The 14493-nt window shown below is 47.9% G+C and overlaps 2 protein-coding genes across 2 annotated transcripts; one reads left to right on the forward strand and one right to left on the reverse strand.

The window, feature by feature from the left end:
* Positions 1-170: 170 nt before the first annotated feature.
* On the forward strand, positions 171-2821 carry F5891DRAFT_1187932 (uncharacterized protein; the record flags this gene model as incomplete). The annotated part of the gene is made up of 7 exons (XM_041366925.1): positions 171-317; positions 366-582; positions 635-1077; positions 1125-1352; positions 1408-1458; positions 1507-1813; positions 1845-2821. 7 exons carry the CDS (start codon positions 171-173, stop codon positions 2819-2821), a joined length of 2370 nt encoding a protein of 789 aa, XP_041226810.1.
* Positions 2822-4530: 1709 nt separating this feature from the next.
* On the reverse strand, positions 4531-5964 carry F5891DRAFT_979766 (uncharacterized protein; the record flags this gene model as incomplete). Its single annotated transcript, XM_041376926.1, has 7 exons — positions 4531-4760; positions 4809-4919; positions 4982-5121; positions 5164-5360; positions 5408-5525; positions 5648-5670; positions 5749-5964. The coding sequence occupies 7 exons, from the start codon at positions 5962-5964 to the stop codon at positions 4531-4533; spliced, it is 1035 nt and encodes a 344-aa protein (XP_041226811.1).
* Positions 5965-14493: the final 8529 nt, after the last annotated feature.

Consider the following 14493-nt stretch of genomic DNA (forward strand, 5'->3'; position numbering starts at 1 on the left):
TGAGACATTTATATCTAAAAATAGACTGACAACAATGAGGCGAACAATGGACTCGGATATGTCCGAGTCGACCCGGCTAGCCGGTGATTGAAAATTTTATAAGTGTTGTTGTTTTACACGTCTCTTCCAGGTGACTTGTCCAGTAGCTCTATTGTAATCGTCTCACTATCATGTCTTCTCAATCTGCTTCTGCTGCGGCTGCCAACCAGGCTCTCATCGCTCTTGTCGCCCGGCTCGATGACATGGTTCAAGATGTTCTCCGGTCGCAGTCTCAGGATGAGAAAATGGAGTTGAGCCGCGAGATTGCTCGTGAAGTGGTATGTTTGTCGTCCTGTCGGTTGCCTGTATTGATACTAGGGTCCCAGAATGTCGTGATTCGTTCATATGGGAGGGATGCTTCATATGTTCCCCCTGGCCTGCTGTCACTTGCAGCTGAGATCTTTCGTGCTCAGAGGCACACCTCACAATTGGTGGTAGTACCAGATTGGAACCATCTTGGTAACAATCAGGATATGTGCATGAAGCATCCATTGTACAGTAAGACATTGGGTCATACGCCGCCTGCTTCACCTGCAGCTACTGGTAAGGATATTCCTCCTCATGCAACCTGTACTCACACCTGTGACTGCACTAGCTCCTGCATCTGCACCTGCACCTGCACCGGTACCTACTCCTGCACCGGTACCTGCCCCACCACTGGTACCTGCCCCACCACCGGTACCTGCCCCACCACCGGTACCTGTTCCAGTACCGGCACCAGCCTCTGCACCGACACCGGCACCACACATCAGCATTCGCATACCTAAAGATGTGCCACCCGGTGGGACAGCAACAGCCGGGACATCAACAAACTGGAAACACTGGCTCAGCAGCCCCCCTTTGCCCCGTGTCAACCGGGCCCGTAAGCCTGCACCAAAGTCGAAGGCAATTTTGTCTGACACTGACACTACCGACAATGACAAGGCAAAGGGGAAGGGGAAGGAGAAGGGGAAGGGGAAAGGGAAGGCAAAGGTACCAGAAGATCATGGCGATGAGGATGGCGAGGGGATTGATGTGGATGATCTTCTGGACGTTGAGGTGTGTTTGTTTCTTGAGATATTCAACATTACTAATGCAACAAGCAGCCACGGAAATCAACTTGTCAGGCTGTCATCGTTGTCAAAAAGAAGGGCAGTGCGTCGAAGGCAAGTCAGCGGGTTGTGATTCAGGACGATGAAGAGGATGAATTGGAGGATGAGGATGATGATACACAAGGCAGGCCAAAGGCAAGTTCATTATTTTACTTCACATTTACCGGTCTATCACTCATCACGATGCAGGCCACTGTCAGACCAGGGAAACGGCAAAAACTGGTAGGATTTGCTTGTCATAGCACAGGTGATATACAACGCTAACATTATTGAATAGTCCATGCAGCCCAAGGGCAAGGCCACCAGCAAGGGCAAAGTGCCAGAACCGGTGTGTCTTCCGGTCAATGCCATGCTTCACCATACTAATTCTCCATAGCCCCGCGTTGATGAACCCCATCCGCCTTGTGATAGATGTCTGGCCAAGAATGTCGAGTGTTTCCCCCAATTGACGAAGAAAGGTGAGATCGCCTCGACTTGCTCATTGTGCTATCTGTGGAAGATGGCATGCATCCGGACTAACACAGAGAGCGCACCCACCACCTCTGCCAACACCATTACCCCCATCACCGTCACTGCACCACCTGCAGTCACAGTAGCCACTCGCTCCAAGACCATCCAGTCCAAAGCCACCGGAGAGAAGATGAGTCGGAAATCCAAGGCAAAAGGCAAGTCTTTTGTTTCCGGTTACTTGTCCATTCTGATGTATTCTTGTAGGCAAGGATATCCGGCACCCAAGTCCTATCGAAGAGGAGGACAACGTCGATGATGTCCAGATGGTTGCTGCCAGCGGTTCTGCACAACAACCGGCCCCTTTGGCATCCGCACACGATTTCCCTCCTGATCATTGGGTGGAGCCTGGCAATGATGAGATGCCACCTTCATCACCGGCCATGGCCTCGGAGGACAATATCCGGTTCTCGCCGTTACCGGTCGTTTTCAACCATCCCTCTCCTGTCTCTCCTTCCGGACCCGGTCATTCCACCCAATACCCTCTCTCTCATGACAAGATGGAGGCCATGTTGGCCCAAATTCGCATTGAGATGGAGGAACTGCGCACACACGATCGAATGGAAATTGACGTCCGGCATGATCGCTTGGAGAATCGCAAGGACATCGCCGAGGCATCTGATAGCGCCATGTCCATGCAGATTGATGACATAGGGCGGGATATGCGTGTGCAGAAGGGACTCCTTGCTGAGTGCACGGCTGAAGTAAGAGGTATTGTCAGGTATCTGAGGGAGCAAAGATCTACTCAGGTCACAGCATCAACTCCACTGGCATTTAATCCACCCCCCATGACAGCCCATGACCCATCTATCAGTGCATTTGCTCGCACTGTGACCAACAATGTGTTCACTCCGGATGTCTCTTGGATGGGTGCCCAGACCGGTGGTGATATGTTGGGTGATACTGCAGATGGATCACTGGTCGCAAGGCACAACCGGGTGCCATCCAATTCCACCATCATCCCTTCACTGACCATGAGGGAATCCGGCCCATCTGTTCCTCCGGTTGGTGCACCACCTGTGCAATCTCCTATTCTCCTGGTTGCCGGGCCATCAAATGTGCCGGCTGATGCCCAGTCCATCTCAGCTCCTTTGCCATGCCCGCACTTTGGACCTCTATCGCACCAAGGTCGGTCAGTGAGTGCTAGGTATCCAAGCAAGCCTTCCGGTGACGGGCCGACATAATACTAGTCTATATCATTCATGTTTTTGTATGTACTAGTTGTCTACATTGTGTTGTCAAGCTCTGGTGCTTTCAATGTTGAAGACAATGCATCATATAATCGCACAACCTGCATTTTAGTAGTGAGAATGTTGCTATACTGGATGGTATTTCCATCATCGTATATCACACAACGCACTTCTGGCTCATGTGTATCATCCATTTCACTCAATCACACAGCGGACGTCCGGCTCATCTGTATTATCCATCTCGCCTTCACCTCTTGCACACCGGAGGTCCGGCACATCTGTATCATCCATTTCACCTTCACCTCTATCGGACAGCCGACATCCGGCTCATCTGTATCATACATTTCACCTTCACCTCTCGCACACTGGAAGTCCGGCTCATCTGTATCATCCATCTCACCTTCACCTCTGTCCCACAACGCTCTTCTGGCTCATCTGTATCATCCATCTCACCTTCACCTCTGTCCCACAACGCTCTTCTGGCTCATCTGTATCATCCATACTGGCAAATATTTCCATTATCCACCGGGTGGAATGTCATGAGGCCCACCTGTCTCCATTTCACCCAGTACCCCCGGCCCACTCGTCTTCCATTGTGCTTCAAATACCGGCCCACTCTTCTCCATTGCACCCTTACCCCCGGCCCACTCGTCTCTATTGTCCTTCGCATACCAGCCAACCCGTCTCCATTGCACCCCATACCCCCGGCCCACTCATCTTCAATTGTACTTCTCATCCCAGCCCACCCGTCTCTATTGTACTTCGCATACCGGCCCACCCGTCTCCATTGCACTTCATACCCCCGGCCCACTTGTCCCCATCATACCCATCTCCCTGGCCCACTCATTTACATTGCACACCATTCAGCCGGCCCACTCATCTCTATAGCTCATTGCATTCACTACTATTTACATAGATATCCTATATAGTACATTCCTATACTACCATCTACACTACATACCACCGGCCCATCCGTTTGCAACAGGTACACACAACCCTGCAGCCCACTCGTCTACCATGGTACAATTGTTGCCATGGGCCCACATGGGCTGGCCTGCCTCTATTGCTACATTGTCACCCTCAGCTGTCCGTCTAATACGGGTATAAGTTACTGTACTATGTGGAATAATTTGGATGCGAACCTTGATATTTGATAATTGGAACTTGGGACTTGACATATGGGAGTCCCGAGTGCCGGGGTACTGAGTCCTGAAACCTGGAACTCCACACTTGATATTTGAGACTGGGAGAAAATGTATAAATATGCTCAAATTGACATCTGTTATTGCCGTACACATTTGACAGAACCCTGAACCCTGACATTGTGGACTCGGGACTCGACACTATTCTGAATACTGAGTCCCAGAAGCCGAGGTCCCAAGTCTCGAATTTCGGAGTCCAGGGCTCAGCGACCCGCATCTCAGCAACTGTGTCGGGTGTCAGGGTATCCGGAGCATTGGAGATCACATGTGTCAGTCTTCATTGTATACAAGATGTAAAATATTCTATGCATTCAAAAATCTCACATCTGAGTCCCAGAAGCTGAGGTCCCGAGTCCTGAATTTCAGGGTTTGGGGTTCAGTGACCCGGAGCTCGGCAACTGTGTTGGGTGTCAGGGTATCCAGAGCATTGGAGATCACATTTGTCAGTTTTTTGTGTTTCATGGTTCATGTTTGGTGATTATGGAATCAGGCATCAGGGACTCAGTATGCAGAACAATGTTGAGTCCCGAGTCCTGAGCTCCGAGCTCTGATCTTTGAGTCCCGAGTCCCAAAATACAGGGACTCAGTATTCAGAAAAGTGTTGAGTCCCGAGCTCCGAGTCCCGAGTCCCGCATGGGGGTTTCGGAGCTTGGGACTCAGAGCTCGGAGCTCGGGACTCAGGACTCGGGACTTGGGACTCGACATTGTTCTGAATACCAAGTCCCTGATGCCTGATTCCATAATCACCAAACATGAACCATGAAACACAAAAAACTGACAAATGTGATCTCCAATGCTCTGGATACCCTGACACCCAACACAGTTGCCAAGCTCCAGGTCGCCGAACCCCGGACTCTGAAATTCAGGACTTGGGACCTCGGCTTCCGGGACTTGGATGCAAGATTTTTGAATGCATAGAATATTTTACATCTTGTATACAATGAAGACTGACACATGTGATCTCCAATACTCCGGATACCCTGACACCCAACACAGTTGCCAAGCTCCGGGTTGCCGAGCCCCAGACTCCAAAATTCGGGACTCGGGACCCCTGCTTCCTGGACTTGGATGCAAGATTTTTGAATGCATAGACTATTTTACATCATGTATACAATGAAGACTGAATGGGACTACACTCCTTTGCCTTTCCTCAATTTCTCTAACATGTCAGTGTACATCTTCACCTCTGCCATCTTGGCTTGGATGCCCTCATCTTGCTCCTCAATCAATACTTCCATGTGTTCTTTAATCCACCTCAGTCCCATCAGTGGTGGACTCGAAGTGTTTTTCAACTTCTCTGGAAGAACCAAAGAGTCATCCTCAACATTAAGCTAGAACAGATAAGTCATCAATCAAGGCAATTCAGCTAACATCTTACCACCCAATACTGGTAGTGAGAGACACAGGAGGCCATTATTTCATCCCACTGCCATGGTTGATCTGGGATTCTGGAGTTTCCCATCCACCATGGACATGTATATGCAAACACAGATGTCCTGCAATTGCCTCATCATCAAATGAAAGGAGGTGGAATGAAAAGACGTCGTCTGGAACCATGTTCCAGGTTAGCATGGGATACAACTGAAAGATATAAGCGACAGGGACCGGAAGAACTGACACAATATTCTCTGAAGCGGAGTACTGCAGGAGTGGTGTGACAAAAGTCTGCTCAAATTCTTAGCATGGACCAACACAGTCATCAGGGCAGTGGTCACATACATTCATCTCCCATTGCAGCCTGGCTTTAAAATACTTGATCTGGTCAGAAGGTACACCATTGCTGGCAGTTTCAGTCTGATATTGAGAGATGCATGCACAGATGCGCGATCCAGCCATTGCCAATGTGCAGGAAATAGTTGCAAGGCTCAGCTTCAGGAGTTGGTAATGGCTTCCAGCATTCAAAGTGCCAGAAGTGGATGCAGGAGTTGCAGGCATGGCTAATACAGGACTATGGTGCTGGCAATGCAAGTGAAAGATGGTGAAGATGTAAAGATAAGAATCACTGATGGATGGATACGAAATTCAAACTCCGACATGGGCTGACCCGGACAATTCCTGGGCCTCAATTATGTATGTGGAAAAAGGGACTTCATGAGAAAACAATGTTCATTCATCTCCGGCCTCTATCAACACATTTTGTAGGTCTTGAAAAGCTGCCTGCGCATCCTGTGCAAGCAATGAATACATTTGGGATTGCCTTCTGGCATGGAATCAGATCCTCTGTCATGCATTGTCTGCATCTATCAACCCCCAGGTTCGATGGCAACAGGATTACAGTGAGCCCAGGAGAGTTTGTCCATGTATGAGATGTCTCTGTGAAATCCACCGGGTCATCATCGAGATCATCGAGAATGTCTATGTTCAAGTCCTCAGGTTCATCATCTGCATCAAATCCCTCCCCAAGATGTGTTAGAGCAGACCGAGCAAATCCATCTATCTGGCCTTGGAGCCAATCTCGTTGACGGGTGATGTCTAATCTCTGTGTCTCAGTGGATCTTCTTCCGATCCTTCGGACCTCGATGAGCAATGCAATCTGAGCCTCTTCAATTGCTGACCCTGTTGATATCCACGTCGCCACAGATCTGCGAGAGGGTGCTGCATTGTGTGTGTTACCCTCCTCTAATAATCTAAGCTCAATCTCCTTTTTGCTAGGTGCTGAGTGCAATATTAATTCAGACCTCGATGGAGACAATGGAGCTCAACATACCCTTTTTGATATTGATCTCATATTCATCCATCGCCGAAGGATCATTCAATCTGCTTGACTGAGCTATCCTCTCCCTGGCTAACCATTCTGTCTTCAAATGTGAGGGTGCTGCTTCATTGAGTCTGTCGAATGCCTTTCCACTTTCCGAGATGCCATTCCTCACCAGCTTGTATTTCTGGCATAGAGTCCTTTTCATGCGAATCATCTTGCAGAAATTGGAGTCATTCATCTGATAATCAAGGCATTCCTTTCGGTGTGGAGATGACATTCCACGAGCAGCAGGGGAGATCAGATTGAGCCGTGCCCATAGCATCTCCATGATCTCTCCATTGATCCGACCAATGCCTTCAATAAAGTTAGAAGCATATCGGACATAGCAGCTGTCCTGATGGCCATGAATGTGCCACAACCCAATTCCGGGAATGATGGTTAGTTGTGGTGCCATTTCTAGAAATCAACTTCGATCCACCCGAACCCGAAAGTGTTTGTTGTATTGACAATTAATATCATAGAAGGTGACAGCCCTGGTGATGCCTTCCATGTTGTGCCGGGAAGCCTCGCAAAGGGCGTAGTCCATGTTCATTTGTCTGCAAGCGAACCATGGTTAACTCGTGAATGAGGAATGGTCAATGTGGCTTGCCTTTCGCCTTTCTGAAAATCCACCATGGAGTGAGGGACAAAGCAACCGTGTCGGGCACAGGCAACTCCCCTGATACTGGTGGACTCCAGCTTGTGCCGAGCAGCATTAGCTTCATTTACTGCCCGGTGGTTGTTGCAGCTTGATTTTTCCACCATGTCAGCAGCCTCTGCCAGATGCATTTTATACCTGTCCTTTCCTACCATGAATCCAAACCCATCGGACAGCCAAACTTCATCAAATGGCTTAATGGGATGCAGATGTTTCACTTTGAAATTTCTGTCCATCACAAATGACCGGGTGTATTTCCAGCTTGGATCGCTAGCATTATTGTGGAGGCCACATTAGTTGAGAATAGGACTCACTCATCAAGCGATTCATCCTCTGACAACAGCACATTAATCCCAGGCTGAGGACATGCCGGGCAAAATAATGCGAGTTCTCCTGTGCTTGGGTTATCAGAATGATGGCCGAAGCCATGCCATTTCATTGTCTTCAACTGCCTCCACTGTCGAGCGACCCTCATGAGCTCTCTGTATCGGTCCTTGCAATGTGCTTTGTCAATATGATGTCCAGTAGATGAAGAGGGTAAGGCATTACCAGAACAAGGTGTGGAAACATGCTCGAGGTCATTCGCCAGAGCTTGCTGTAATAGTTCATCGCCGAGGTGCCACATTCAAGGCTGTCCAGTAGAAAATCATCAAGCACTCTGAAGGTGAACACAGTCTTTGGCCTGTTGAAAGATGCAGGGAAAAATCTGTGTCGAAACATTTGAATGTCCGGACTCATGGCATTTGGACATTCACAGCATCGAACCTCCAGGCAATGAACTCCGGACCTGTCGATGATGACCATGGTGTTTTCCTTCGGCTGGAACTCGGGTCTGGACACAAATGGCAGATCTTCAGGCTCGAGCAGGTCTTCAGGTTCATCTTCTTCGAACAAATTCCACTGATCGGTGACTGCCGGACATTGTTTGCCATCATGGCCAAGGTGTATGCTGAGTCCCACATGAGCAAGACAACTCCGCTCAAAGAATCGCCCATTCCATTGACTGATCCAGTGGAAAGGATTGCTATGATGTTGACTCCTGCAACAGCCCATGCAATAGAGTGGCTCGCCAAGACAATTTTGACATTTGTATACCCCATCCTATTCGCAGATGATGCATCTCCTGTCTTCTGGTGGAGCTTCTCGATTGAGGAGGTGATGTAGATATGATTCCTGCCTTGGCAGCCATTGCCTGAGGTAGTCATTTTGACTCTGTATTTTTGAATGCTTAGCCATAGTTTGAATGACACTCTAACATTGTTCATGAACTTGCCATGGTTTTTGAGAGTTGCAAAGGCTCAAATTAGCCTTGGTCCTACTCATAAGTATTGTCAGGAAAGTCTTCCCAAGGAGGTGGTGCCTCAACAGGCTGAATTGTTAGTGATTCTGGGGGAGAGTTAGGCATGGACCTGTAGGCATGTCACCTCGTACTTGCAAGTGGGACCTTTACCCAAGTCTTCCTACCTTTGCTGCCCCTTGCTTCTACCCTGTGAGATTTTTGTACTGGGGTGCATCTACCTATCTTCATCTTGTTTACTAATGTTGCAAGCAAGGCATCAGCTCAGGTGTAATGAATTGTTATTGCAATATGATGCTGTGCAGTCCTGTTGGCTCATTACAAATTCATTTCCATTAATGGCTTCTCTTCCAATATGGGCCAATTAACCCATCATTAGGCTTTGCTCGAAGTTCAACTTCGCACAATTCATTAATACTTCTACCTTGCAAATCATTAGCCCTTTCTGCATTCTGATTCACTATGGCAAGAACAGGTCATTCCATCAACACGACTTCTGGAAGACACGGGGTCCGTCAACCACAGTCGCAGAAGCTCACGGACAAGGAGATTTTGGAGTTGAAGAACTACCTTCCTGAGTGGACTGCTGCCAAAAGGAGTGAGAGATGAGCAATTTTCACTGCCATAGCAAGGGCAGCCAGGTTGTTTGCTCCTAAGTTGGACCAAAAACAATGGAAAAAGAGGAAGCAGGTGAGGTGTCTTTATTGTGTTGAAAAACTAAATTTTCAACATCACATGCTTTCATCAACTCTTAGGTGTACAAGACTTGGTTGTTCAACAACAAGAAAAAGAAGGAAAGGAAGGACATGATCAAGTATGGGAGGAAATGGACTCCCAGGATGGTGGTGTACCAGCAGAAACACCAAGAGGTGCTGAAGATGATTGAGGACGAGTCTGTGGTAAAGCCAGGAGATCCTGGTATGTTCAAATATTATCAGGTGGCAGTGAAGAGAGTCATGGCTGAATTGGACGACAATGAGTTGGAGAAAGCGAAAGAAACAGTGAAGGAGTGGTCCAACAACTGTCCACCTCCGGAGATACAAGCACAAGTGGCTCATAAGAAGGGTCCGGCATATATGGAGCACTTTTCAAACAAGATGTGGAGGCAATGTAGGATGAGAGTTTTTGTGATGTCGGCTTGGAAGAATGAAAAGGGCGAGGTGCTGTTCAGGATGTGAGTACATTTATCCATTGACACAGATCTTTCATCTCAAAATATTCATGCAGGCATGATGATAACGAGGCCTTAGGAGATGAGGACAGCTTCATGAAGACAAAGGACTGGGAGGACATTGAGCCAGTGTGGCAGGAGTACATGCAGGAACAGTTCAGTGAGTGTTTGAACCATGTATACCAGATTGAACATGTTGAGCATCACCATGATAGGTGCCGGGGCACGGGATGGAGGACATCAGGTCAAGGGAAGTTGAAAAAGAATTCGAAAACCAACTTTTGAACTCGAAATGGACCGGGAGGGTATGCCGCTCCTTCCCGACATCACCGACACGAAACTTGAGGAGAAGAAGGCCATAGTGAGGGCCTTTCTTACATCACACTATCGTGAGTTTCTCATCCAATCATCTGACAAATTGTTCAATGCATAGACACAGGGATATGTTCCGGGAAGGACAAGGCTGTTGTGCCATGGAGTGCCATCTTACACAGTCAGGATGACTTCGTGGCCTGGACATATCTTCCGGCAGATGTTGACTTGAAGGAGCCTTCGAAGCTGCAAAATTGGGACACGACTGCCTTGCTCCATTTTTGGTGTGCTCGGCAGGAAACAGGAGAAGGTTCCACATTTCTGTTCAAAGCATGGAAGAACAAAGATGGGGACATGGTACCATCTGTCATATCTGGCAAGTCGCCCTCTCCTCAGACTCGTATAGTGAGAAAGCAGCAGAGGGTTACCATCCGAAGACCTCGGGACTCGTCGACAGAAGCTGAGAGTGATATGGAGAGTGCCACCAATCATACTGAGGATGATGTGGATGATGATGTGGCTGACGGGAGACATCCGCTGAAGAAACCCAGGATGGGAGGTCCTACACCCAAAGGGATGGCAGTCCCACATGCAATTCCAAAGCCTCGCCCGGCCAAACAAGGTGCATTACTGACATCACAAATGGGCGACTTCCTTGTCGTGTTAACTGAAGACACGACTGGCGAGGTTAGAGATGATGTTGAAATGGAAGAGAGTATCATGCCGCCGGCACAGAAAAGGAGGCCAGGCAAGAGAGTCACTGTTGAACCATCCACCAGGACGACCCGGAGTAAGTTACAAATGCCAGTAGACAGTACACCTAGAGTAACCAGAGCACGGGGACGCACTTAATGTAGATATATCTTCCTTCCCTCATGTGTAATCGCATATGTGCTATTGTGTACATGTCAAAGTACTAACGACTGAATCTTGAATCCTAAATCCCAAATCTCGACTACCAAGGCCTGAGTACCGAACCCCGAGTACCGAGTACCAAGCACCGAAAGCCGGGCAGCGAGTACTGAGTAGGTAGAGTATATAAGTACCAAGGACCAAGTACTGAGTAGGTAAAGTATACAAGTATCAAGTACTAACGACTGAATCTTGAATCCCAAATCTGAAATCTCAAGTACTAAGTACTGAGCAGGTGAAGTATACTCCAATGTGTATACTATCAGACATTGATTGATATTTACATGTTACTTGAGTCCTCAAAGAACTCAATCAGGGTATCTAATACCTTCAGCATTTCGGAGGTGGACTCCCTTACCCTTTGCATCCTCTAGAGATCAGCATCTACTTTCTGCAGTTTGTCGCATGTTTCAGCCCATGCCATCCTGAATGGTCTGTCAGCCTCAAGAAGTTGTGCTACTGTAGGGGCAGGAAGATCTCCATGACACTGTTGGTAATCATCCAGGCAATCTACAATTGTTTGAACTTGCAGAAAATTAGCGGAGATAAATAATCAACCGTTGTATACTTACTTTCAGCTTGATCATAAGATCCAATTGGCATGAACTCCCTAACCATAGCACGCAGTGAGTCATTGTTGAGTTCCGGCTCAGGTGAGTGACATTCGGGAGTTTCTGAATTAGCTTGGGAGATAACATGAATAAAAAACATGAAATGATCTGAATATACCTACAAGGTATGGGTGCCTTTGCTACAACCGGAGTGGCCGGATGAGGTTCGGGATTTGAGTCATTCACTGGGGACATGCCATGATACATGAGCATGAGATGGAAAGGATAAACTCACCAGCCATCGGAAAATTAGGTACAGCCGGAGCATCAGAAGAAGAAATCAAGGTATCCTCCGGATCAAGATACAAGTCTGGGTCATCGTACAGGGCCAGTCCATCTGCCAGAGCCAGATATGATGGATCTGGAAGTATGTGATCAATTTGCACATGTAGAATATGCACATTTGAATTGAGAAACATACCGGGAATTGCATTCAACACATCCAAACCACTGGACGACCCGGAATCAGAGTCTAACTCATCATCCGGCCCAAGGTATATATCATCTAATGGATCTAAACCATGTCAGATCAATTGACTGAAATCAGCAAAATAAAACATACCAAGGGACATCCTTCAGTAAGTCTGATTTAGTCGTCCGAACCTCATATATATGCTCATGAGTCCACAGCTGACTGCCGGCAGGCATCCGGAGGTTATGGTGAGTCTTCCGGACATGTCTGTAACTCATGTGTAACATTTCCACTCATTCCCATTACATTAGAAATCCCCCAGCAGTCGTCCAGAAGCTCCGGTAGGTCTTAGCAGTTTGCCCGGAACCCACATCTGTACTTACAACCTATCAGGCCACCTCTGGCAGTCGTCCGGAAGTCATTGAGCCATCTGACAATACTTCCAGCACTTTGGATGGCGACCCTCCGGCCAATACCACATTTGATATCACCATTCCCAGCCCAGTGAGTACTCCAATTAATTCCCTCTAGTCCACCTACTAATGGATACCACAGAACAACCCCTGCCATTATTGTGTCAAGGAGAATTGGCCCTGTGCGACTTGTTTGGACAAGAGGACCAGTCTCCCCTGCTTGTCTTGCATCCGCTGCTCCACCAAGATTATCAAATGCAACCCTGCATCTCTGGGATCCCCACCCAAACGGATCCGAGGGAAGTCTACCACCGGCCGGACACGTTCCAAGACACCTGCCCCTGCTCCATCCAATGCTCCGTCTCCCTTCCGGTCAAGGGCCCAAACTCGTAGTCAATCTTGTGGCCCGTGCCAAACTCCGGCCATCCCTGCTGCAACTACACCCCAGGTGCAGTCACGTGGTCACAGCAAGACCATCACTATCAAGAAGACACCTGCACCTGCACCTGCACCTGTGCCAGCACCAGCTCGTAAGTCACCAAAACTTTTGATGACAGGCTGACCTAATTTTTTACTTAGTAGTTCAGTCTTCCAGCTTAGCAGTGCCTTGTGCAGCACTCGATGTTCCCATGCCGGATCTCCATTCCAGAAATCCATTTCACCCCTCCCCTCCACACTTTCCAACCTCATTGATTTGGACATTTCAGTGATGGAACCCACACCCTTGACACTTGAGGATGGTTCTGCTATGGTAGGTCCTATGGTTGAGCCCACCCAAGTTCAGCCTGAGGGTCCACAATCCTCCGGTGAAATTGTGCTCCTGGATGAACCAGGCAACCTCTTGCCAGAATCCTCCGGCAATATTTTGGTCCCTAATGAACCAGGTAACCTCCTGCCAGAATATGCTTCTTCTGATGAGGAGATGGATGTTGAGGGAAAGGTTGATCTTCCTGGTGAGGAGGTTGAAATGGCTACATAATTGCTCAGTGATAGATGTACATAAATCTTTTTCAATGCATGTTACCTATGCCACAATTGAATGATTGAATGATCAGTCCCGATATCCAGAACTCGAAACTGTAGATTGAGGTAGATATCACCCGAATCCCAAACACCCAAATGTCAAATTTTCAGTGCCAAACCCCGAGTGCCGGGTGCCGGGTGCCGAGTCCCGAAACCCGGAACTATCAACCTACGTATATCTAAACATTTTACTAACCCCTGAACCCCGAAATTGTGGGCTGCCGGGTCTTGGGGTTCGGGGGTTGGGGGTCCCAGAACTCGGAACTCGGAACTTGGGAAATTTGGGGTGATCAATAAAATTTGATTTACAATCGAGGTGATTGACAAACACATTGACTTACACATATGAAATATATTTGTTGTCTCACATACCGAGTTCCGAGTTCCGGGACCCCTGAACCCTGAACCACGAGACCTGGTAAACCTGGAACTCAGGATTTGACATTTAAAATGAACGACATTTTTCAGACATGTTTAATGTAACCTACGGATATCTATAAACATTTTACTAACCCCCAAACCCCAAAATTGTGGACTGCTGGGTCTCGGGTTTTGGGGTTCAGGGTTCGGGGGTCCCAGAACTCAGAACTCAGAACTCAGAACTTGGGAACTTTGGGGAGATAAAAGAAAATTTGATTTACAATCGAGGTGATTGACAAATACATTGACATACCCATGTTTGAAATATATGTGTTGTCTCACATACCGAGTTCCGAGTTCTGGGACCCCCAAACCCCCAAACCTGAGACCCAGCAGTCCACAATTTCAGGGTTCAGGGGTTGGTAAAATGTGTCGGCACTCCCAAAACCTGGAAATCGAAACTTGGGACTTGACATTTGATATGTGAGATCTTTCAAAAATGTTTAAATCGACCTTTCATATATCCATACACATCTTACCAACCCCTGAACCCTGAAA

This window comes from Suillus fuscotomentosus (assembly GCF_016647785.1).
Source record: "Suillus fuscotomentosus strain FC203 chromosome Unknown F5891scaffold_23, whole genome shotgun sequence".
In the NCBI taxonomy this organism is placed as follows: Eukaryota; Fungi; Basidiomycota; class Agaricomycetes; order Boletales; family Suillaceae; genus Suillus; species Suillus fuscotomentosus.